The sequence below is a fragment of the Mus caroli genome, chromosome 11 (assembly GCF_900094665.2).
Source record: "Mus caroli chromosome 11, CAROLI_EIJ_v1.1, whole genome shotgun sequence".
In the NCBI taxonomy this organism is placed as follows: domain Eukaryota; kingdom Metazoa; phylum Chordata; class Mammalia; order Rodentia; family Muridae; genus Mus; species Mus caroli.
The window spans coordinates 76,960,579-76,986,264 of NC_034580.1; the positions used below are offsets into that span (position 1 = coordinate 76,960,579).

General features: G+C 46.5%; 1 protein-coding gene across 1 annotated transcript in view; it reads right to left on the reverse strand.

Moving 5' to 3' along the window:
* Asic2 (acid sensing ion channel subunit 2) overlaps positions 1-18,403 on the reverse strand; it is a 1,137,334-nt gene extending 1,118,931 nt beyond the window's left edge. The window contains exon 1 of the mRNA XM_021177009.1: positions 17,606-18,403. Within this exon, the coding sequence (XP_021032668.1) occupies positions 17,606-18,160 (555 nt within the window). The 5' untranslated portion in view covers positions 18,161-18,403. The remainder of the gene's footprint in view (positions 1-17,605) is intronic.
* Between the last annotated feature and the right edge of the window lie 7,283 nt (positions 18,404-25,686).

Consider the following 25,686-nt stretch of genomic DNA (forward strand, 5'->3'; position numbering starts at 1 on the left):
AGCCTCTCTCAGCATGTCATGCCATTTAATCAGTATGTTTCAAGACGATAATATGACAAAAAAAAAATAAAAAAAAAAAAAAAAAAAAAGACAAAAAGCCCAACTTTGGGATAGCATGGACTCTGTAGTTGCCATGGCTACAGCAGAAAAGAGTCCTAATGATCTTCTCTCTCTCTCCTGCCACCCACACTCAATCCCCATATACTGCTCAACTCCCTCTGGTGCAAACCTTCCTCCTTCTCTTGTGCCTTTCTGGGAAGCAATGGCAATTCCAAGACCAGCAACCCTGCCCCATGGAAACAGGTATTTAAAGGACTTGTTAAAGGACAAGGAGAGGGTTTCTTGTGCTTCATGGAGAAACTGTGATTGATCTAGCTGAAGAGGGAAAGCTCTCCCTCAGGAAGAGTGTCAACTAATGAACGTGGGAAGGACAGAATAGGAAATCACTATTTTGTAATCCCCAGTGCAAGCGTTGACTCCGATTCCCAATTAGAACACATGGACCAAGAACAGGAAGTCACAGCACCATCTCCTGATGCAGAACTGGTATGAGGATGTGAGATGGGGAACTGAATGGCCAAGCTGTCACTCCCTTAGACAGGGGATCAAATCTTGCATGCGTAGGACTGGGACATCCCCTGAAGGACATAATTCCTGTCCGGTGGGGTCACAAGTTTGTAATGTTATTTAAGGTCCTTCCTTGTAATAAACATTTGATTGAACCCAGTTGAGTTCTTAAACTAATTCCGACTTTGGAAGACATATAGAAAGAGAGGAGCAGGGCAAGTGACATGCCAAGGAAAAATCAGGCAAACTCAGAGTATGGAATGTCTGGGTATGAGAACTGGTCTCAAAGATAGCATCGTTCACAGCAATAAAGATGTAACCAACTTAGGGTGTGTTGACTGGTGACCAGCCAAGAAAAAGGTACTGTGGCCTTCTAATAGAATAATATTTAATATTCAAAAGCAGTAAGATATTGACACAAACTACAACACAAATAAACCTGGAAAATGCTGGATGGGAAATGTTTGTTGCAAAATATCACATGCTATAAAATTTCCTCTATAAATCATCTCTGAAGCAGATGCATCGACAGAGATGGAAAATAGATTAATATTTACCTGGGGCAGAAGGGTTGGTTTGTAAGAAATTGAGGAAGTGAAATGATTGTGGATGAATCCAGGGTCTCTTGGAGGGAGGGAGTCCCTGAAGTTCACAACTTTACGAAGACTCTACTGTCTGGATACAAACATACTTCACTTTTCATCAGTGAGAACTACATACTCTACACACTTTATATCAGTGAAGTGTGGGGTGTGAGAATTGTATTTCACTCAACAATGCTATTGTAAGTCTCTCTCTCTCTCTCTCTCTCTCTCTCTGTCTGTCTCTCTCTCTCTGTAGGTGAACATTTTGCTTAACAGAGACATATGGCAACACATGAAATCTTAGCTCTTTCTCCAGTGGATATTGGATTTTAAAAGTTCCAGAAGCTGTGTAAATATTTTGGAGACAATTATGTCAGGCATGAAAATAGCAAGCATACACGTGGAGAGGCTGAGTGGTCAGGACAGAAACAAGCCCCTGAAGATGGGCTTTCTAAGCAGACTCACGGTCTAATGGAACACAACAGTGGAGTCCATTCAAGAGAACTAAGTGAGAAATTGGGTGGTCAGAGGATCAAGGGTCACAGTGTCTTACTACTAGAGCAGGGAGGGACCAACACAGAGGGTAGAAAAAGAGCAAGGAACCCTGTGGTGTGAGGCTGGAATTGGATAGCTCCCTGTAAGCCAATATTTAGGACCCAGATGTCAATGAATATGTGAATGTCCTAATTCTGCCACCTGGACCAGAGGAGCAGGAACCCCCTAGATGGCTATGAGCAAAACTGGCTCCCAGATCCCAGTTCTAAATAGTATCCCTCTGACCAGAGCCTGAGTTTGCTGAGGACAAATATTTGATCAAAGACTGATGAATAAAAAGGATGAACACAAAACACCAGGCTGAGTCAGAAACTTGATGTTCAGAGAACTCTGAGAAATAGCAGAAGAGCACAGAGGTCACTGGGAAAGGCTTTCCAAATATGGGGAAATGCGTTTCCAAATGAATAATTATGTAAATAGAGTACGTCTGTGAATAGAACACAAGTCAGCCTAAGAGTCTACCCTGATATGAAGAAATGAATGGAAAGGGGAAAGAGAACGCTCTTATTTCAGAAAGCCAACTAATAAACACACACAGGATGGTTGGATTGGAAAGCCAGCATCTGGCAGGGATCATTGCAGCAATTCAGGCAACAAAACTTGATGATGACCAAGGAGTGAAAGAGAAACAATTGAGTCCTTTGTGTCTCAGAGCATGTCCTGGCGAGTCTCGTCTTCATCAAAAGTTCACACTACCAGGTTTGGGACAATTTGAAGGCATGTGACCCTAGACAGGATGCAAAAAACTTGGGTGAAAAATTCTCAGCCTAACCTGGGAAGTGGTGGGGGCTGCTCGGTGCTCCAACTGTGTGAGACAGTTGGCTTCACCATCTAGCACCAAAATAAATAGATAAATAAAATAAAATCTTAGCCCAGGTCTAAGCCAGAGGAAACACTGAAGAAACCCAAAGCTGATGATCATGATACAAAACCAGCGACTCTGAATTGCAAAACATGTTAAGGTCATTAAGGTCATGTTTCCACAATGATGCAGAAAAGGCACTTGACAGCTGGCTATGATGAGGGACCGGACTGGGATGTTTTAGACATGAAGAGCCTGATTGGCCCACCACTGAGACTTCTGGGTAAAAGACACATGGGAGTTCTTTACGGGAGTTTTACAATGTTTATGATTGCAATTGTTACAAGAGTGTGAAAAGGAAAGAAATACAAGGAGAAAAATTAATGTAACAGTCTCCTCTTGAGAGTTTTAGAGTTTGGACTGCTGTGTTGCCCTTGGACCTTCTCAAGTTTTTGGTTACTTGGTGTAAATCCATATATTTTTTTACTGCTCAGCCTCCTTGACTTGGTGGGGAGCCCCTGGAATTCCTGCACAGGGTATTATTCATTTCAGATTCTCCTGAGCCTAGCACAATGCCCAGAACCTTCAGTAGGTGTTTGCTGAGCCAGTGAATCAATGCATCAGAATTCTTAGATTAGCCGGGAGATCCCGTGTACATCCTGACCGTTGCTTCTTTTTCCATAGATAAAACTGGAATGTTTCCCTCTGAAAACCAGAGAGTATGTTTGTCCTGTAGTAGCAGACCTATGCCCTAAAGTGTCCTACTGTCTGGGCTCTAAGGAATGAACTTCTGGCCTCTTTGCTATATGGAGAACAATGGCCCCTGGTTGTTTAATCCTGGCCCATTGTGGCAGCCTTGACTGCTCGGCTCTCACTTCTGATTCCTGTGAATGTCACTTGACTCCCAGAGGTCTGAAGCCATAATTCAACATTTTGTTAATGGCCACTTAAAATGTTCCTGAAATAGCTAACAGGCCCAGGGGACAGAAGGTGTTCTTCTAGAAAAATCATTCTGCTAGGAAGGCAGCGTCAGCCTTGGCCCAAACTTTGGAAGACACAGCTACTTGTTCCCTTTGATGCTGTATCTCTTCCATCATCAGCCTGTCACCCTTTCTGAGAAAAGAGGGGGTGGGCATCACTCAGGACCATGAGGGAGAAAGTGAGGGTTCCTTAAGTTCCATTTCAGGTATGATGCCTAGTGTATGTCAACTTAACGAATCCAGAATGACTTGGGAGACAGGCAATGCCTATGGCCTATGGGGATTATCTTGATTGCATTAATCAAGGTGAGAAAACCTGCCCACTGTGGGCAGCACCACTCCCTGGCTGGGATCTTAACTATACGAATAGAGAAAGAGAAATGAGCCGTGGCATTCTTGCCTGAGGATGTTGTGCTTCAGGCTCCAACCGCCTTGACCGCCCCGGCCGTGATGGACTGTACTTTGAACTGTGAGCCAAAGTAGGCTCTACCTCCTGTAAGCAGCTTTTGTCTGAATATTTTATCACAGCGTTTAACACATACAAAAGAAAGCAAAGCCGTGAGCGTGCTAGATTCCCTACTGAGCCATTTCTACTCCAGAGAGAGGAGCTTCAATCACCACAGCCAGGGGCAGAAGGAGACCATAAGAGAACAAGGGCAAAGAATCCCAAGGGAAACCCTCTGGGTAAAAAAATAAAAATAAAACAAAGCAGAGAAGAGTCAGAAATGCACAGCTCCGTATTATGAGGCGAGTCTTTGTGTAGGTGGAGATGGTGAGCCAGGAAAGAGCAAGAAGAAACTCCTGCAGGTTGAGACCAATTATGCGACAGTTTTGTATTGTTCCATCCTCACAAACTCTAATTAAATCACTTGCTCTGGTTCACCCTGGTAATATGCAATCCTAGTGCTGACTTCTAAAGTTATCCAAATATTTTTATCAACTGTTAGTGTTGCTCTAGGGCCTCTCTGCCACCTGCAAATACGACTGCTTGAACACACTAGGACTGGACATTTAAAGTCAAGTCACTGACAGAGAGGCAGAGGAACTGCTTGGCCTCTCCCTGTGTATGCCTGGATAGGAGAGATCAAAAGCCCATACAGAGAACAGGGCAGCTGGAAGGTCATCCGAAGCAACCCAGGCCTGTGCCCCGCTCCCAGAACTCTGGTGCTTGTGAAGTGCAAAACTTACAGCTCTGAGATTCAGTTCCCTTCTTGCCCTGAAAAGGGGAAATGCAATCTACAGAGTGCGTGCATAGCTCCCAGCTGTGTTCCTGGTGACAGCAGCTGCACAGATGCCATCCACCTCGGGTGACCCACACATTCATCAGCGAGGAAAGGCCTGGTGTGGCCACTTTCAGAAGCAGCATCTTCTCTTGGAGAATGTTGCTCTTTCTCTAAGGCTGGAGCTGGAGCCAGAGGGTAGTAATGGAAAGCTGGGTGGCTATCTTGCAATCCCAAACCTCTCATTGGCTCACAGCCACAGAACACTGAGGCTGCCCCAGTCTCCTCCATTAACCTAACAAGGGTAAGAGATGCTATAAGGACCAGAGAGCTCTATGAAGGGCTGAGCTCCGCAGTTGGGACCCCCACCCCCAACCCCCAAACTCAGTTCCTCTCCTTGGCTTCAGTTCCAGCTGGATGCCAGATGCCAAGGCAAGGAGGACACTAAAAGGTAGAGCACAGTAAGCCTCAATTTTAACCCCTTAAGCTCTGGCTTGAAAACCTGCTGGTGAGTGGTCTGCCCTCATTGGCCTCAGTGCTGCACAGGAAACCAGGACTCCCAGTGCCTTGCCAGAGGAGGCTCAAAAGCAATCATCAAACATGAGCTCTAATCTTCAAGGCTTTTTTTCTGTCTGAGAGGCCTTACCCCTGTCACTAAACCTGTATTAAACTGTGAAACAGACACAACATTGCATCTTTCACTGCTAGAAGGACAAAATAGCATCTCATAAGGCACAAATTCCTTAAACTTACTCCAGTCCTGTCATAATTTTTGCACAAGTAGAGATATATAGGTATGCAAAATAGGTATGCTAATCAAATATTTACTCATAAGTAGTATAAAGACATTGGTTTTAAAGCAATTATTTACAGGCTAGACAGATGACCTGGTGGTTAAGAGCAATGGCTGCTCTTCTAGAGGATCCAGGTTCAATATTCACAGGACCACTCACAAATATCTGAAGGTTCATTCCCAGAGGATCCATCACCCTCTTCCCTCCATGATCACTAAATTCATGTGGCACACAGACATACATTCAGGCAAATATGCAAAAAAGAAACTAGAATATTAATATTAATTAATATACATATAAATTTCCATTTTAAAAATAAATGCAAATTTTCATATTAATGGTATGGGTGCATTTGTTTATTTTTACAGATAGAATTAAATCTTGGCTGAATATTTGATATTGTACGACACAGAGCACTCCCAACATTTTTCAGAGCTGATGGATGATGTTATGATTTTATAATCATCAACACCGAGAAAACAGCTTTGCTTGAATGTACCGTAAAACGTGGCAGAAGTTTAAAACCATTTCAGAAGTCATTGGAAATCCTGTCTTAATCCAGAGCCAAAATTCATTTAATGGTGTCCCTTCATGAAACTTGTGTCTGCAATTCAAAACAGAAAATTGGAGCATCAAACATGAATATTGAAACACAAAGGAATCCAAAGGTAGACAAATTTGACACTTACATGTTGAGGAAGGATGAGGGGAAATTACCATGTCATCGTTTTTCTATGATTAAACCATCATGCTTTTGTAAGAGCAGAAATAACTTTGTACGTGTAGTTCAGAGCCTAGTGTGGAATCCAATCAGAGGTGTCTTGGGCAATGCTCACTGGCCATTCACAGCATGATGTCAAATGCACTGCATCAGAGCTGCAGTGACGCTGTGGCACTCAGCACTGCTCAGCACTGCCAGAAACAATCCAGTTTCATCACACATTTGACTGCAAGTTAACTTTCGGCCATTGGGTGGGTGTTCAGAATCTTTTATGGCTGCTCAATTGTCTATGGTACTCTTGTGCAAACTCATGACCTACAGTTTTAGACACTGAGGACTGGGCAGACTGGAAAGTTTATGGCTTAGACATCATTATTGGTTTAAGATGCTAGGAACAACCTCAGCTATAGCCGCTGGGAAGGAGGCTAGGCTGACAAGCAAAATTCCCTGCCCAGGAGTGCTGGTAACAGATAACCAAGCTAGGGCACTTCAGAGATGTCTTTTAGAGCATTGGTGATCTGGAGCAAGACTATGCAAGTTCCACTTACACTCATTTCTATCTGAGTACAGGACAGGAGTTTTAAGCTCTATTTCTTCCCTCACTAAGCAAACAGAACAGAGCTCTGTATCCCATGGGGCTGTTGGGAAAACTAGATAAGCTTCTTTCCGTGTAACCTGTGGACAAAAGTGTCTGGGATGCTCAAAGAGCACAAGCATTCACTTGTATATTTTATAAACTACACAGTGTGGGACCACTGGAAGAAATTCAGTTTGGATATGGTCTAAGAGTCTACCTTAGCCTGGGCTTAACCGCAGCAGTAGCTAGGTGCTTGGTGTGTTCACAGCCTTACCCACAACCTCTCTTGAGAACTCCTAATGCTATATTGTCAATATAGATTTAAAAACAAATCCTTCTGTCCCTGGATCACTTGTCACTATCACCCACCAAGCTCGGAAATAATAAAATGAACAGCATTAGGGCTGGGGATGTAGCTCAGGTGGTAGAAAGCTGGCCTGGCATGCAGAACACCCTGGGGTCCATCCCTAGCACCTTGTAAACTGGGTTTGGTGACCCAGCACTTACAGGGTAGTGGCAGGAAGATGATGAGCTTAAGATCATATTCAGCTACAGAGGAAAGTGGAGCAGGCCTAGGCTACATGAGACCCTGGCACAAAGCAAAAATAATGAATAAAGCAGATATATTCAGTTCCTGGTCAATTTGAGCCTTATACTTATTTCATGTAGTCACTATGAACATGCCTGTGAAGCATCAGTAGTGAGATGCTATTATTTAATAGATGAGGAAACGGAAGCCTGGAAGTCACACCCATTTGAACATGTCTGGCTCTGGCCATTGTTAATATTACTAGAGGCTACAACGCTCCCTTTGTATTATTCCTTCCCAGCCTCCTTCCCAGATTCTATAGCTTAGAATGTTCCTAGCACTCTAAACCCCAGGATTGTGTCTAAGCCATAAGCTTCCTAGTTTCCCCAGACCTCAGTGTGGAACTAGACTATGCTCAAACACAACCTAAGGCTGTCTCTGTGGGCTTGGAGTTAGCTTCCAGAATCTATGATGAACTCCAGGACCTCTCAATAAGCCATGCATATACATTTTGGAAGGGCCAGACCATTAATTGCCACTGTAATGGCTGGCTTCCAGCACCCCACTCTCCCCATGTTCTTCCTAGATGAATCCACTCTTTTATCTCTAAAGGCACTATTCTTCCTGGCATCCATCAGAGGCATTTAACTTCAAAGCTTCATGGTATTGGGCAGTGGGTGGATCTGTAATCTGAGTTGCTAGTTCCACCCGTCAGCACTTCTTTCCAATGTCCTCCATCAATGGCTTTTAACCCCCAACCTCAACTATCTATTCAGGAAGGAAAAAAATCAAACACTCTCCCAGCTGGAAGTAACATCAGAGGTCATTAATCTAACTCTTTATGGGACATCGATTCTTGCCTAGAGGTGATCCCCTGGCTTTGGTTAGACCTAAGGAGCAGGCACAGGCAGGGTTAGAGTGCTCTAGACTCCCAGGATAAGTCTTTCCAATCATCTGGCAGCCACCTCTCTGAACTCCCACCCTCTGCTCAGCAGCTCGAGTTCTGTCCTTTGGCCTCTGTTGGAGAAGGCCCTGCTTCCATTTTCTATGATTGTTTTCTAAGTGTTTGGAGACAGCAATCACAATCCCATTGCCCTCGAGCCACCGGCTTCCCATTTCAGCCTGAGCAGTAGGAGACTTTCATACACTCCTCCATCACTCGTGGCCTCTGACATATCAGTAGCATCACTCTGCTCAGCAACCATCCCTTACCACCTCTTGCTTCATAGATGGGCTCAACCCACTGCCAGCAACAAAGGTGAGTAGCTTCCTCCTTGAAGTCAGGTAGAGGAACATTCAAGAAGATATGGTAGGGAAGGTTGGGAAGGGAACCATGGGATCGAGAAAATAATAACACAGATGCCAGGGAAGATGTGCACTAGAATGAAAACAGCTTATGGATAGACAGCATCTGGTGAAACAGAGACAGCTCACCTCCTTAGGAAGAACTATTGCTGGGCAAACCACACACACACACACACACACACACACACACACACACACCACCCCAAGAGGATCGAAGCAGCAGACTCTGGAAGAGTAAAGCTCAACACAAGAGATGGTTGAGTTTTGAAGAATAGCTCTTGGAATCCATCATAGGTCCCAAGTTGAAAATACAGGTCTAGAAAGCCTGGGATTTAAAGCAAGCTTAGTGCAGGCATCTTTCTTTCTAAGCCATCCTTGAGACCAGACTCCATCTCGCCAAACAGATGGAGAAGCAAAAAAGTAAGGGAGAGATGAGGTCTTGAGTGGGTGATTTACTGAGCAAGTACTCTCAGAAAAAGCCCCTGGAATGGAGTAAGACAAGAATGGAAAATTAAAGTCTGCCTAACCCCCAGGAAGCTCCTAGATGCTCAACCTGACCCCACGAAGCTTGGAATATAAATTAGATCATTGGTCCGCATAAAGGCAAGCTATTCATGACTGGGCATTTTGGACTCATCACAGGATCCCTGTCCACAGGCTGCCTCCAGGTGATAGGGAGGCTTCTACCAAGCCACCCAAGAGAGGCACAGTGATCTGTTATAAGGTGCTCTGCCCACAGCAGCTGTCTAGGCAATCTCTGTGGACCACCTTTAACATCTCACACAAATACTCTTGCTGGTCCATACCTGTAAGACCCAGAGCAGATCCAGGCTCACACCTGCTGTGCTAATATAAATAGAAAACTTCAATTAGTTGGGGCAAGGGGGGAGGCAGCTACAGACAGACACACGGTGCTCCTGGTTGGGATTCTGAGAGTGAGATTCTGTGCCTCCCTGCTCCCACCACAGCAACTCTGAGCATCTGTGCACTTCTGTTTCTACTGCCTAGGCTTAAATAAAAGCAAGCCAAATAAATAGCTAAGCATACTGAAAAGTAGCATCCGCTCCTTCCTCTAGTCTCAGTGTAAGTGGAGGTTTTCGTTTTAGTAAAACAAATGTGGGACAAAGAGCTGTCCTTGGAAACTGTCTAGTTCATCCCACTCATTCTACAGACAGGGAAACTGGGGCTCACAGAGGCTCATTATCCATCAATGGAAGTCAAATACATTCTTTCTCTGCTGCATGGTCATTGAATAAGTCTGCACAGAGTGTTCCTAAAGTGCTAAGAAAGTAAGTGCTATAGGAAAAAAATACTCTAGTATCAGAGAATGCTGCCTCAGGGGCTTCTGTCTCCTGGAAAAGCCTAACTTCATACATGGGCTTCCCCCAGAAACTTCAGATTTACTAAATAATCAACGTGTTGTATGTCTGCTTGTTGGCCGCAGCTGCTGTCTGGCAACCACAAGTCTAGCCAGAAAGTATTGGTTTGAAGATAAATGCATGTAGAGTTGTAATATATGAGACTTCAAGTGTGCATAAGACACATAGCCCACTGGTTTTGTATTATGATAGAGCACAGGTCAGGTGTCCTGGCTGCCCGTGTTTGACATTTCAACCTAAGTCCTTCAACCACGAACAGACAAAACTGAGAAAGCACAAAGCCCAACTTGAGCGTCATGTTTTTGGTCCTTTGTAAGGGATGAGAAGCCTGCTACTTTGAAGTGTGAACTGCTTTAGGACGCACTACCTCCAGCAGCAGCAAGCCTGGTGCTAAAAGCTGCCGATTCAACTTTTGAGGAATTGGGTTTTAGATTTAGGGTGGTCGTAGTCAGGGGTGGGGGGGAAATCCCATCATGGCCCCTCCTATGGAAACTAGCAGCAAACTAGATACACTGTATAGAAAGTGTTTTATAGCCCAAGTCTTCATTGGAGGAAATATTTTCTATAGAACCAGAAGACTGGTAAGTTTCTAAGTAAACAAGCTCCCAGGAAGCTTGCATATTCTCTCTCTCTTCCTCTCTCTCTCTCTCTCTCTCTCTCTCTCTCTCTCTCTCTCTCTCTCTCTCTCTCTCTCTCTCTCTCTCTCTCTCTCTCTCTCTCTCTCCCATTCATGTGCTATCTGTATGCATGTGTGTGCATGCATGTATGCTTTACGTGGATGTGAATGCATGTGGAGGTCCATAGTCGATGTTGGGAGGCTTTCTTAATCTCTCTCTATCTTAGTCATTGAGTCAGGGTCTCTCAATTGATCCCAGAGCTCACCGATATGGCTAGTCAAGTTAGCCAGCTTGCTCTAGAGATCTTCTGTCTCACCTCCTGGGTTTTGAAATTCGAAGAAAGACCCATGCCCGCCTTGGTTTTTATGTGGATTCTAGAGATTTGAACTCCAGTCCTCATAGTTACAGAGCAAACTCTTCATCTACCAAGTCAAGACTCCTCTTGGATCAACAGTTATGGGGAGGGGGATTAAAATAATTCCCAAGGAAGAGGGCAGAGAAATATATATCCACCCAGCAAGTTACTGGGCATTAGCTCAGAGCTATGCAGCTTTCTCTCCAAGGAGACAGTATGAGTCATCTTAACAGCTCCCAATCACAGCCTCACTCCATCAGCACAACAGCACAGATGCAACATGTCCCCAAAGATTTACTCCCAGACAGCTCACAACCTACCAGTCTACAAACCAGAACATGGAAGCCACAGGCTGGCATCATGGAAACCCCATGACCAGCACAGCAAAGCTTGGCTCTCCAGACCATGCCAAAGGCTGACAGGTACTGAGCCTCCTAAGACTATGTGAGCTCATCTAATTTACATTACTGTTATGTTAGATCATTTTGACATACAGTCCAGACTTTATAGGTGGCAGGGAATCAGGACTTATACCTGTGAGCTGAGGACTACAGTGTAGACAGTCGTATAAGGAGTACCACAATTGGGCCTCACTAAGGATCAGGGGTGGGTCTCATTCAGGCATGCAAGAATAGATTTCCAGTATATCATAACAAACACAGAAGAAACATGGGACCAAGATAAGTTGTACCATGTACACTGATGCATGATACCAGCCCAGGAAAGCACAAGTCTATAAAAATTATGCAGCTGAAAGGAGATACCCTCAAAATACCAAAATATTACATGTGGTTATATAAGAAGGTTATTGGGGTGCAATTTCCATTCCTTCCCCTGCCCCTTCTTTCCCATTTTTCTCTAGTGACTATGGATTGATTTTATAACCAGGAAGTATAAGGGCTTCCCCAGATTGAACAAAATCCCAGGTACACATGCCAGAGAGGCTGAAAGATGGGCATTCTGCCCTATATTAGCCAGTCACCTTACATCCATAGCTTTAAACCTACTTAGCACAGACTCTGAGGACATATTTTGAGAGCTATGTGCAAAGAAGTTCTAGGTCTTCAGAATATATCGATGAATGAAAATATTGGCAGGAGGCTGTTGTCACATGTAGCCAAGGCTGGCCTCAAACACAACACATAGTTGAGGATGACCTGGAACTCCCAATTATCCAGCCGCCTTTTAAATGTGTATTAGTGTTTTGCCTGAATGTATGTCTGTGCACCACCACATGTGTGTCTGGTACTCACAGAGGCCAGTGGAAGGCATCAGGCTCCCTAGAACTAGAGTTACAGATGGTTAGGACCATCATATAGGTACTGGGAATAGAACCTGGGTCCTTTGGAAGATCAGCCAGTGCTCTTAACCACTGAACCATTTCTCCAGCCCTATGATTGGAATTGTTTAAAGATATTAAACTTAATGACACATAGTAAGACAATGGAGACCAGACACTGGGATGGGAGAGTGGGAAGACTAAAGATATGCTAATCAAAGGACAAAAAATTTCAGGAGATGTAAAGTACAAGAGATTTATTGACACTGTGATACAATTAATAACATATACCATATACTTGAAAATCAAAACGATTATAGATTTTGTGTGTTCTCAACATACATACACACACCTACACAAGAGATAAGCATGTATGGTAAAGCATGTACTTAATACAACCATTTATATGTTTAAGTAATATACAAATATATATATGTACATATGTGTATGTATATAAAATATCATGTTTCACATCATAGGTTCTACATTTTCCTTATCAACTTGAAAACACTTTTAAAACTATCAGTGGTTTAAAATCTAAGAGCTGAGTCCATTTATCCCCAAGATCCTTTTTAGCAGCAATGTTCCATGCTTCTGAGAAGGAAAAGCACCATATCAGGTCTGCACAGAGGGAAGGAAAAGTATGTGATGCTTGGAAGACAGAAGACAAAGAGGAGAATTTAGATGGTGATATTGTGGAGGGAGACGGCTTCAATTACCACAAAACTGGACTTTAAAGGTAAAGTAGCATTGAAAGACACAATGAGCTAGGGCACAAAAGACAGAGAGAAAGGCCCATGAGCTAGGACAATGAGCAAATTAAGAGATAGACAGTAACCACTTACCCAGTGAGGCTCTACTTGGTATTGGCAGGGTTGGGGAGACCCAATCTCTACTTGACATACTATTTGCAAAACCTGTTTTGAGACTAGGCCTGGACTAGCTGGAATAGAGCTACGTTATGACAGCACAGGCCTGGTCTACTTGGATTATTGTTGCACATAGGTCCTGCTTGATAGACAGGCACAAATATGGCACAGTGAGAAAAGCTATACCTGTGGTGCAGAGATTACCTGACCCATGTTAGGGGCCATAGCAGGCTGTGTGTGATTCCTGGAGGTGAATTGGAAAGTGTGAGAGACAACATGGAAGTCAAACCAGAGAATAAGAGACATTAGGGTACCCAGCCAAAGGAGAAGCCCTGGAAACATCGAGAACAGAGAACAAAGCAGATACCTGTGCTCTGAAGTTGCTGTCACGGGCTGGAAGATTAGGAAGAGTGGAGTTCAAAGAACCAGACTACAGATCAAGTTTATTTAGCAGCCCTTCTCAGAGCAAGCTACTCCTCCAGCTGAGCCTTGGGTGTTACTGGTCCCACTTCAGAGATGGGAAAACTGGAGCTAAGCAAATTAACACTAGTTCCCACCACACACACACACCCCACAGAGTTGAAACCCCAGTTCAGATGGTTTCTCAAATTCTACATCTTCCAGATGCATACTCCCCTGTAGTGAGATATGATTAGACCCATGAGGCCTTGTCAAAAAACCCCAAAGACACAACCTTTGTCGGCCTCGACATCCACCATCTCGGTAATGTTATATGCTGTAGGGTAGTAAGATCCATTCAGTGAGAAAAGAAAACTGGGCCTTTCCTGAGAAAAATCTTACATTTAAAGCATAAATACTCACAATGATGGACAAGCTACACGGAAGGGTCGTTCCAGTTCCTGGACCTGAACACAGATGAACCCCAGTGTGATTAGGCAAAGAAGCAACATAAGGCCCTGTCACATGTTGATGACAAATGACAGGAATTCACCTGGCAGCAGTAGTCAGCTCCTGACAGGACCTCTACTCGAAGCAGCTCCCTCTCTGAAGGATGAGCTTTTGCTTAGTGCTCCAGGCAGAGAAAGCAGTGCTCCCCTGCCATCTCCCTGCCCATGTCCTTGCAGCCTCCCTCATCAATCTGATCCCTGAAAACAGTGGAAGCAGGCAGAACCCCTTACACATGTGCTCAGCATCTCATCTCATAGCCATGTAGCTGGCAAAGACATAAAAGGCTTCCTCGCATAGTATCATGAATGCTCTTTCCTCCAACAACACTACGGGTGAGGTCAATGTTAGATGAGCGAATGCCCACTTAGAAAGCATGCAAGAAGACAAAAAAACAAGGATGGCAAGGACTTCAAACCCATGCCTACCATGTTGGCCTTGGATTCGGGCCACAGAGTCACAACCTCTATCAACTCCTACCTCATCCCCTTTCTACTCTGGGTCACTAGGGTCAGCTTCTGTGAGTTAGAAGGCCCAGAATCAAATCTTTCTTCTGGTTCACCAGGGAGGAAACTCAAACCTCTCTGAAGCCAGACTGTTCCTGGGCAAGGGCTCAGAATGTATCTGCATAGGCAGGGAGCAACGCCTGCTTACTCTGCACTCAGCATTCCACACCTGGCTTCCTGGGGACTTTGAGTCTCTGTGAACAGCCTTCGCTCACTCTGCTAGAATCACAGCTCATTCACTAATTAAAGGGTATTACACACTTCATTGCACAGCAGCTAAGAACTTGGAATAAGGAAGCTTGTGCTACAGCATTCGCCCTGGAGATGATGCTCTGGGCTTTATAGGAAAACTGAATCCAGAAAAAGAGCTGCCCACCTGTGACATCCCTTCCCCCACACTTAAATTCTCTAATAAGTCAGTCATGGTTGCTTTGAGAAAGAAGGTAGGCACTATGTCAAAACCCCCAGCAGGGCTTGAAAGAAAGCACACTAGAGAGGAATGGCTATTCCAGAGAGTGAAGGAAGGAAGAGGCTGGTAAACTGGCTTCTCCAACAGTGGCTCCAATAGTCTCACTGAGGATGTGAGAGCCCAAGAAAAGCTTCCCTACACCCAAGGCCCAAAGGACACAAAGGTACATCAGAGGTTCACTCCTTAGAGTGGGGTCTTGGACATGTCTCCTATCATATTATCCTCAGCAGAGGGTCAGCATGGGTACCTACTGTCACCCGTTGGTGAGGATTATATTCTTAGCACCTACAGTGGGTGTCATCCTGACATCCTGAGCAGACAGAAGAGAACACCAAGGGACAACATCTCTTCAATGCTTGGAGATGTTACACACAGAGGGGTCAGTCCAAGGGTGGGCATTCAAACAGATGAGTCTAAGACTTGCTAAGATTAACAGATAGTGTGTGCCACTAATTAAAGAATAGACCTTATCCGCAGGCAACTTCAGTGTTTCAGAGGATCAGAAGTCCCAGTTAGGATTTAAAACTGGACTTTTGGCTGCTTGGAATACTAGCAATTCAAATGATGGACCAAATATAAACAAGCAACCTGAAATCAACAAGGCTCTACTAAACAGAACTGGGATATGAGCAGAACTACCAGTCATGCCATCATGAGGATTGTGAGGATGCTTAAAGACTCAGCCCAGGGTCTGCTGCCCAGTTTAACATCTCTGAGACACCCTGCATCTGTCATCTGTGGGTTCCATGTGTGTGCAGGCAGATAGAGGAAGAGCTGAGTGCACTCTTAAGCTACACAGTACAGCAATGACTCTGAGCGTTGCCAGGCACTAGAAAGCAAGGGCTGGAACACAGCAATGGTTTCGGGCTCCAAGAACGAGGCATTTTCTCCATTCCCTCCCCAAGGCCCCTCAGACATCATTTGTGCATGACGTATTTTAGGACCCTGTTTGTTCCTTTAAGAAGGGCTGGTAGCTTCCTTCTCCGGCTCAGACTGGCTTCATCTTTAGCAAACGCTGTTGTAGGTTTGGCGATGCTCTTCCTTGGAATGTTTAAAAGGGATAATAATACAAAACGGCTCCCCCAGGAAATAGCTCTAGCACACAGGCTGTGAGAGGCAATGCCCCTGGCACTCTGGGCTCTTTCAGAATGAGATACAGCCAACAGCAAGTGCAAAGACTGAAGGCAGAGACTGGCTGGAGCATAAAGAGAACCTCAGAGTGAGAGGCAGGTGGCCCTGAGAGGGGGTGGGGAGGGCTGCACTATGGGAAAGGGGGGGGATGTCTTAATGAGGCAGAACCCCCAGACAAGTGCTGACAACACAGTCCAGTTCTCTCAATGACTGCTGCACCTGCCATCTCCAAGTTGTCACTGTATTTTGGCTCAAGACTCTGAGTCCCTGACACTCTCCTCCCCCTGCCCCAGGAAGCTATGGGGAAAGCAAACACAGTGGACTGCAGAAGGGTCCCACAGTTCCTGATACCCCAGACTTGCCTGGCAGTGTGGAAGAGCTGGCAGCTGCTGTCTGACCTGTTACACCAAGTTATGCCTAGCAGTTCACTAATTGGGATAAGAACCCTAGCGGCAACAGATCTGCTCCCGTCCTTCCCTCTCAGCCCCCTCTGGCAAACTCATCCTGAACATGAGCCACATCCCCTCCTCTTTACTCAACTCCACACTGCCCCCCCCCCAGCCCCAGGCTTTCCAATCCCACAGCTGCTCACCCCCCTCCTTCCTCCCTCCTCCCGCACCCACGTTGTGAGGCAATTGTACACAGAGAAAACGAGCCTTCGAGTTTCAAGCTAGAGCGCTCAGACAAGCCAGCCTCCGGGACCACCTCATCACATCTGTCTTCTCTCTGTCCGTCCTAGAAAGGAGCCTCTACCTGACTGGCCTCCCTGCGGTAGTACCATGGACAGTTCCGTAGCTTCACCCTGCCTGCAGGAGGACCAGATGGAGCCTCCGGGGGCTCTTTTCCTCTCCACACGATTCAGGCAAGCAAAGGAAGGAAAGAACCTTCCACACCTCTGCAGCATCACCTGCTCAGTGAGCTCCCATGGACACGGGAGTCATTCAGACTGTCTGGGGCCCCACACCCCCTCCTGTGACAGCTTTAGCTCCAGCCCAGCCCACACGATGCAGACAGAGCCTGGTGCCACTTCCGAGCACAGATAAAGGGGAGAGAGAAGAAATGGAGAGGGAGAGAAAAAAAAGAGAGAAGAGAGGCTGCCATCTCACCAATGACAAGCTGTTTCTGTCACACGGTTCGGACATCAAGCATCCTGGACAATGGATAACCCAGGCCTCTTCCCTCTGACTGGGAGAAAGCCCAATTCAGCACACCTGGGGGAGTGACCCCCAACAGCGAGCCCCCTGTAGCTCTCCAATCTGAAAGGACCACAGTACTCCATCTGACAGGTAACCTATTCTACAAACAGGTCCAACAACTCAAACCAGCTACCCTCTCGGCCTTCAGCTGGGTCTCCGCCCTCTCTCCTGCATAGCCGAGATCCGAAGACAAACAGAAGGCCGCCAGCACACCACTTCTACTGAAGAGTGAACACAAGAGCAAACTGAAAGCCAAGTACTCACTGTGGTGAAGTCTTGATGCCCACACTCCTGCCCCTTGAACTTGCAGTAGAGCATCATATCCTTCAGGTCATGGCCTACCCGGTGCAGAAACTCCAGCATGCTGAACTGCTTCGGTTTGTAGTGTTTGAAGTTGGCCTTCTGTCGGAGGGCCTCCAGCACCATAGGGTCCGCCAGATGCGGGTCAGGAATCTGCAAGTTGACATCCAACAGGGCCAGCAACTCCCCAGCGTGGTACAAGTCGTTGGTGGTAAGCCTGGAGAACCGGAAGCCATTGAGGTTGCAGAGGGTCACAGCTGGGAAGACCAAGCTCTGGGCCACCACTTCATCCACCTTGGTAACATGCTGATATGAGAAATAGTAGGACACTCTCTCCGAGCTCTCCACCAGCAGCAGGCCCAGGGATCCCACGAAGGCCACTGCCCAAAGCACACGCCGGATGGTCAGCGGCCCATACACGAAGATGTGGCGGATGCCATGGAGAGTAGAGGTGTTGGCGAAGATCTGGATGCTGGAAGGTTGCAGGCTGCCCTCGCTGGGGCTCTCCTTGAGGTCCATCGGGACCCTGTGCAGTTCTGCAACTGGCTTCAGGTTGATCAGATCTCAGGAAAGAGTTCCCAGTGCTCTGAATTCTGCTTAAACCTTGGCATTCAAGGCAGAGATCGCCAGGCAAGCATCAGGCCAGACACTGGGAGTTTATCCTGAGAGCCTGGCCGCACGCTGACAGGGGTGAGTGTTTATATAAAACCCATTCAAACTCTAGCTCCTGATTTTTTCCAGGCGATAAGGAGGGCTGGTTTTATTTAGGGAGACACCAAGGTGATGTGGAAGGGATGTGGGTGGGAAGGGAGCGCTTAGCCAATGGAAATAAAGTCCTCCCCCCTACACACGCCACTAGAGACAAGATTAAAAGCGAGAGCGAGGGAGAAAATGCTTAAAACAAGTCGCTGAGCAGCTCGGATCCTGTTAACCAGCGCATAATGCCCCGTGTTAAGCATGGGGGGATGTCAGCTCAGCCACGCTGATGCAGTGCGGTGGGGTGCCGCGGCGCAGCATCCTAGCAGCCAATATGCTTAGCTTCTTCCCGGGATGTATGGGACCCTGGCCGCTGCTTCTTGCTGCCAGCCTCCATCCTCCCTTTCTCTTCTTTTCCGACCTCCCTTTAGGGACAGAATTCCAATTGGGGCTGCGGCTGCTGCTGCCGAAGGAGAGGACGCTGCGCTCCGCCTCCGAGAGAAGCAGGGATGCGGGGGTTTCTGTGGGCTCCTTGCTTCCAGCCTCCGGAGAAAGAGGAAGACCATTGGGCTCAAAACGAGCCCGTCTCCCTGGCCTGCCTCTGGCAAGGCTGTTAGAAGGAGGGGAGGCTTGTGCAGGGGAGCAGGACCAATAGGGGCTGGGGACATGGAGAAAGTTTTTAGCCTTTTTTTTTATCTGCTGGGGGTCTTCTACTCCACGTAATGAGCTACTCCCAGAGGAAGGAGAACTTAACCCCCTATCCCCATGGATGGCAGGAAAGTGGATACTTAACTGCATGTGGCCAGTGAGATGCTGGCAAGGGTTTTTGCACCAATGTGGACTCCAGGGTCACATCCATGTGGGGTCTCTATGGGAGAGATGATGAAAACGAAGGGAGCAATTTTAAAACCACAGGGTCTCCCTCTGCAGGCTAGAGGGGGATACTTCAGAGTAGAGAGAAGCCCTTCTAGAGATAGAAAAATCAATGTGCCCATAGGAACCCCAGATAGAAAGAGAAAGAGAGAGAGAGAGAGAGAGAGAGAGAGAGAGAGAGAGAGAGAGAGAGAGAGAGAGAGAGAGAGAGAGAGAGAGAGAGAGAGAGAGAGAGAGGAGAGAGGGGAGAGAGAGAGGGGAGAGAGAGAGAGAGAGAGAGAGAGAGAGAGAGAGAGAGAGAAAGGAGAGAGAGAGAAAGGAGAGAGAGAGCAACAAGTATCCCCCCACCCCACCCCCATATGTCTGCCAGGAGTTTTTGTGTTTAACAAAGGAAGACAGCTGGGTGCCCTGTAGGACTGGTTTAATTCCATTCCTTTGGAGGTGTGTGTGTGTGTGTGTGTGTGTGTGTGTGTGTGTGTATTTGTGTGTGTGTTTGTGTGTGTGTTCTGTCCCAGGATTTGCCAGATGGAATCACAGCTGGAGCTGTAGGTAAGAGAGAGAATGGGCTCTCTCTGTGTCTTCCACCTCCCTCTTCCTGAAAATCCCTTGTAAGTCAGGCCCCTGCTGGCTGATAGGTGTGACTTGCTTGCCTGCCCCTTGCCAAGGATCAAGTGGCTGGCATCAGGGATAAATTCTCATCAGGGTGAAAGGAATTGAAAGTTAGAGTAGCCAACTTGAGCCACTTGGCCTAGCTGGGACAGAGCCACATGGAGGCAAGTGTCTTGGAGAGCAAAGCTGGCATCTTCAGGGTATGCCAGGCTTAAGAAGGTGGAGAAAAGGGTGGCTTAGACCATCCTCTTCTAGGCTGATGGCCATTCTGCCATGATGTTATGACCCATCCAGCCTCCTGCTAAGCCAGACCCACTGAGACAGTTCCCAGAAAGCAGTCCGAGGTGACATGCTTGCGGAGCATGACCTCAGTAGTTTAGTTTATCAGTCAGGAATGTTAAGACACGACAGAAGGCAAATGACCAAGACTGGAGGGGTGGAGCCTTGTGCCTTTGCTAACCCAGAGTCCTGGTCTCAACAGGGCATAGGCTTGTAAACCAGGAGGACCAAAACCAAGTCGCCTCGAGAAGTGAATACTCTTGGTTTTATTGCCATCCAACAGATGAGAAAACTCAGGCCTGCCACAATGAACTGCTGTGTCCGAATCACAGGACCAGTGAAGTGAGAGCTAAGACGTCATCCTGGGTATGTCCACCTCTGAAGCAGGGTTTTAAAAGCAGACCCAAATTTCCCCATCCCAAATTTAGGAAAGTGTTTCTACCTCCCTGCCCCTGCACTATGTCTCCATATGTCACACAGAGACCACTTCCTCACATGTATAGGTGCCCTGTCTTCTTTCTCTGGGTCAGACGACATCCCTGTTGCTCTTACAATCTAGGCTTCTCAGACGGAAGACTCCCTGATTCTTCTCACCAACCTTTGGCTCATCAGTCTAATTAATATGCATTAAATTCCCCTTTAACTCTGCTACAGAGACTACGTTGGCTTGGGGGAAACAAGGAGAATAAAATACACATCGCACCATTGATCAACCTCATGGCTCAGGGAAGTGAAGGCTGCACAGCTCTGTGCAACAGCTCTGATCTCATCAAATCTCATCTGTGTCCAGCTGGATACAATGGCTATAATTTCTGCCACATTCTGCCCCCTCCCCACCAACCATTACCCGTGCTAGGCTCCGTCACCTCCCCTCTTCTTCTCCTGGAGTCAGTTTCTCTCTGTTCAGACACATTTTTTTTTCACATGTGCAGACCCTACAGTAGATCTCATCACCCCACCCCAATATGTGCCCATTCGTGGCTCTTTCACCCCATATCAGATTGGCAGTCACAAGCAAGACGGGGCAGGGTGCTGTGGTATATGAGTATGCAGACCTGAGAGTTTGTGTCCCCCATCTGTTCTGCCTCCTTCTGCTCTGTGACCTTGGAGGAAGTGCCTAGTGGGCTCTGAACTTTCATTTCCCCTCCTCCACAGTACTGGAGCTTTGGAATGGCGAAGGAATGAGATAAAGCTATGATGCGTTTATACAAGCTAGACACTTAGCAGTCAGCCACTCTCACTCAGTCAATGCTGGGAGAAGGTGCTTTGTCGATGTTTGGTATTCTCTTTCAGGTGACTGGGGAACCATTTAAAGCTCACCAGGGTCTTATTTGCCTCAGGTACTGCACACCTGGAAGCCAAAGTCAAACATATGCTGCCTTCTCTTCTGTTTCCTTTGCATGGCCCAAAGATGACCTCAGGGTTTCCTTAACTCTTGCAAACAGGCTAGGCACTATAGGATGGGTGGAAGACCAGAGGATAAAGGCACTTATGGTGGCTTTCATTGCAAGTCATTGGGCTCTGTGCTGGGCTTTCTCGTGGATCTGTCAGATGTCAAGAGCACCACTGAACCCATTTCACAGAAGAACCTGAGAATAGAGAGAAGGGCTAATTGGCCTATGGTCTAATCACTGAAAGCTGAAACAGGGAAGTCTGAGCTGGAGGAGACAGCCCACAGACCTGCACCAGATGCCAATGTATGCCACTGAAGCACTATCACAGAACTGGAGGACCAGAGATGGACAGTGGTTTTACAGAGATGCCACCATACCATTCTCTGTACGGTGCTAGTTACTCCAAAAAGATGGCTAATAAAAATGTTCCCGCACGGCTCTTGTTAAGGGCCCTCTTTGGCTGGTAAGAATCTCTTGTAATTAACACTGTGGTTTGTGCACAAACGTTAGATATTGTCTGATTCTTTAAAATGCTTTTGTAGAGCTCAGTTGTTAAACATTTGCAGCATCAATCAAATCCCCATTACCTTTTCTTAGCTCTGGGGCATGTGCAGGGTCTTTCTAGGCAGACAGGCATCAGGCTTAGAGTAGGTCTACTTGGCCCAGTTTTTTAGGTGCTGCCCTAATTGTGTATAATTATGGTCTTTTTTGTGCACTTCACAGCTAAACATTAAAAAAAGCTTTTCAGATAAATTCATGTGAAAATTAGGCAATTTAACCCCCTGTTAGCCCATAATCCTAGAGTTTTGCTCTGGAAAATCTGTTTATTTGCTTAAGAACAAATAAATGGATGTTTTTAATGAATTTCTCTCTGTTGCTGCTCTGAGGTACCAGGAGGGGGCGCTCTCTTCCCTAGGGCCTGCCCTAAATGTGACTCCCTTGGAGGCTTCTGGGCAGAGTGCAATTTTCTCTTGCTCCTGAAGACAGTGGCAGGCAGAGTTAGACAGGGTGGGCCCTGTAATCAGCTCCTAAGCTAATTTGCTACTTAACGTGTACTGGATACTGGCAGTGGCTGCCATCACCCATAATTAGAAAAAAAAATGTGTTCTTTTCTAACACGCAGATGGAATTATTAGTTCAAACTCCCATGTCTTTCTTGCGCAACTTTTCCTCCTGGTTCCTCATGGCAGTAAGAAAGGTTAACCCAAGCATAGCCCTGCAGCAGGCTGGTTTATAAACAAACCCTTACAGCAATGAGTTTTATTTCTTCTCTTCTGTGAACTTTTAGCAAATAATTCTCTATGAAGGGCATACCAGGGAGAGATGTGAAGCAAAGCCACATTTAATGAGTCCTTTCTTTTATGTATTTATTTTTTATGCATATGGATGTTTCGCCTGTATATATGTGTACATATGCAACATGTGTGTTCCTGGTGTCTTTGGAAGCAAGAAGAGGGTGTCAGATCCCCTAGGCCTGGAGTTGCAGATAGCTGTGAACCTCCATGTGGGTACTGAGAATCAAATCTGGGTTCTCTGGAAGAGCATCCGTTGCTCTGAACAGATGAACCATCTCTGGCTCCAAGAGAGTAATTTCTTAAAACCATACTTACTGTTGCTTGCTCTCCAGGTGAAAACTAAAGAAACCTTTTCGAAAGAGTGGACCCATGGGACTTGGTTGCCAATTGGCCTGGCACTGGGATAGGTTTAATTTGCTGTGTTGCCTTAAGGAAACCATAGAACATCTCTATGTTGTTTTCTTCATTTGTGCTAACTCATTCCTCGGACCTCCTGTTGTTGCTGCTACTGCTGCTTCTACTATTGCTGCTGCTACAATTTGACACTGGCCTTGACCAAATCATAAATACCAAGCTAATGGGATAAAAATGAGCTGAAATCTGAAGTTCTTGTCATTAACCCCATGTTACTGTCTGCTGTAATATGGATGAGGGTAGGGCCAGGGGCACTGGGGGGATCACCTGTCACTTGTCAGACACAATTTTCCCCTCCCAATCGACTTCTCACAGTTTCAGGGTCTGTAGAGCTGAGGCCCTGTGGGGCTGGCTGCCTTTGTAGGTGGTGAAGGGCAGCTTAAGACATCACTTGAGACCAACTGTGTGGGCCTGATAGAGGCTCTTGCTGTTTACCAGCCTTGCCAAACTGCTCTGTGCCGTTTCCTGCTGCATTTCCCTCTGCCTAGAAAGACCCTGACAGTCTGGTTCCCCTCTGTCCCCTCCCCAGCGGCTTGGCTGGTTGCAGGCTGTGTATTGAAACAGGTTGTAGGAATTCATGAAATCAATAGACACGTGATGAATTTGCTCCACTCTGCTGTCAAGGCTACAGAAGTGGGGACTCGTCCATTCTTAGGGACCTGGGGCCTGTCCTGGGGAGGTAAAGGCTCTTCCAACCATGACTCTATCCCTTACTGCTCCCAGAGACTCAGCTGCTGTCACTGAACTGGAAAACGTCTGATATCAGGCCATGCACATCAGTTATCTCCAACTTCCTAATCTGTGCACGTGAGTGTAGGTGAGAGCTGGGGCTACTGAGGAATTGAAACCACCACCTGTCTGCCCCCTCGGAGAGCAATTTTGCCTTATCTGCACTCTGCATGTATGAATGGACATCCAAGGCTTCTCTGCAAGCCCCTTTCCACTCTCCTGCCCCTGCCACCCTAACCACAGGATGGTAATAGCAAAAATAAACTGTGTAAACAGGAGGTAGGTACTCAGTAAGTACCAGCTACTGTGAAAACAGCTATGTAGCTCACAACTTCAAACTGTGCCTTGCCCTTCAGGCACGTTTTTAATAAGCAAAAATCTGTTTCAAATGTACCCTTGCCTTGTAGTATGGAATTAGTACTTTTAACTCTGATTTTGTTTACTTTAACAAGACACATCTCCCTGTAACCGGACTCTCGTGGGTGGGCTGACTTCCTCTCCACTAGTCTCAAAGGAGGCTTTGGGACCATGTCTGACCACAGCCACTTTGATCCCTAAAGCCTTTAATCTAGAGCACCCACTTAAAGGTATCCTCGCTCATATAAATAAAGCAAGCTCCAGCAGTAGAGAGGTACCCATATCAGGAGGCCCTGGTTTCTGATCCGATTTCAGGCTCCTTCACAGGGAAGTAAGAGTCTATGCTACCTTTTGCTGTCCCCTCTCTGGCTTGCGTCTCAAAGCTTCCTTTCTTCATACTCCTTGTACAGACCTTTTCCTAGCCTGTCTCTGCCTTTCTGTCCCCTGGGAAGAAAGTAGAAGAAAGAAACCTTGACTATTTGTTTTCTCGCGGTCAGTTGATCCCTAGAGCCAATTGCCTCACGCACAAGGGGGAGTGGGGCGAGGGGGGAGGAAACACAGACAGGTCTAAAGTCAACTATCCACAGCAGGTTTTCAACAAAAACTTTATTAGTACCACCTTGGCCATAGGTGAGCCGGCATTGTGTGTAGTGGAGAGGTGGTGTGGAGTCAGCTTCTACTGCTCTGGTGGAGCTGCCTCTCCCCCTTGTGTTCTGCATGTGGGGTTGCAGCGGCTGCTGAGCATCCTCTTTGCAGCCATAACTCTGCAGCACCTCACCTTCCTCCTGCACCCGTGTGTGTCCCACCCTGCCTGCCATCTTTATTCACTGCTCTGTACCCTGAAAAGCCCACAGGCATGCCCAAATCGGAAAGCACGGAGCCCCTGCACTTACTTGCATCCTGTATCTTCTGTGTAAGTAGTTGTGTTATTCATGTCAAGTCGATTCATGTATTCTCTAGTTCTTTCAAACCGCCGAGTGAAAACAGCATAACGAAACGGGGATTTAAGAAAGCAGAGGTCAGGACTGAGAGGGAGAAAGGAGAAATACATCTCTGTTCAGCTTTATTTTTTTTTCTGTACGTCAACATGACTCCCGTTTCAAATTCATAACGTGGTAATGTAAAGATGCAACATGGGGAGGCAGCCCTATGGACCATCTGGAGAGCAATAGAGCTCCAAGAATAAAGACAAAGCAAAGCGAAACAAGAGCCAAAAACATGATCTCAATTTTCATAGGATCTTTCACCTGTTGGATGAGGTACTGGCTAACATCTCTTTTCTGTTCGCACTTGATGACATACTCAAACAGACATTATCGCATCTGACTTCCATAGCAGAAGGAACTGTAGGCTCAGAGAGCTGAAGGGCCCTAAGCTCCAATTAACTCACTCCATTCCA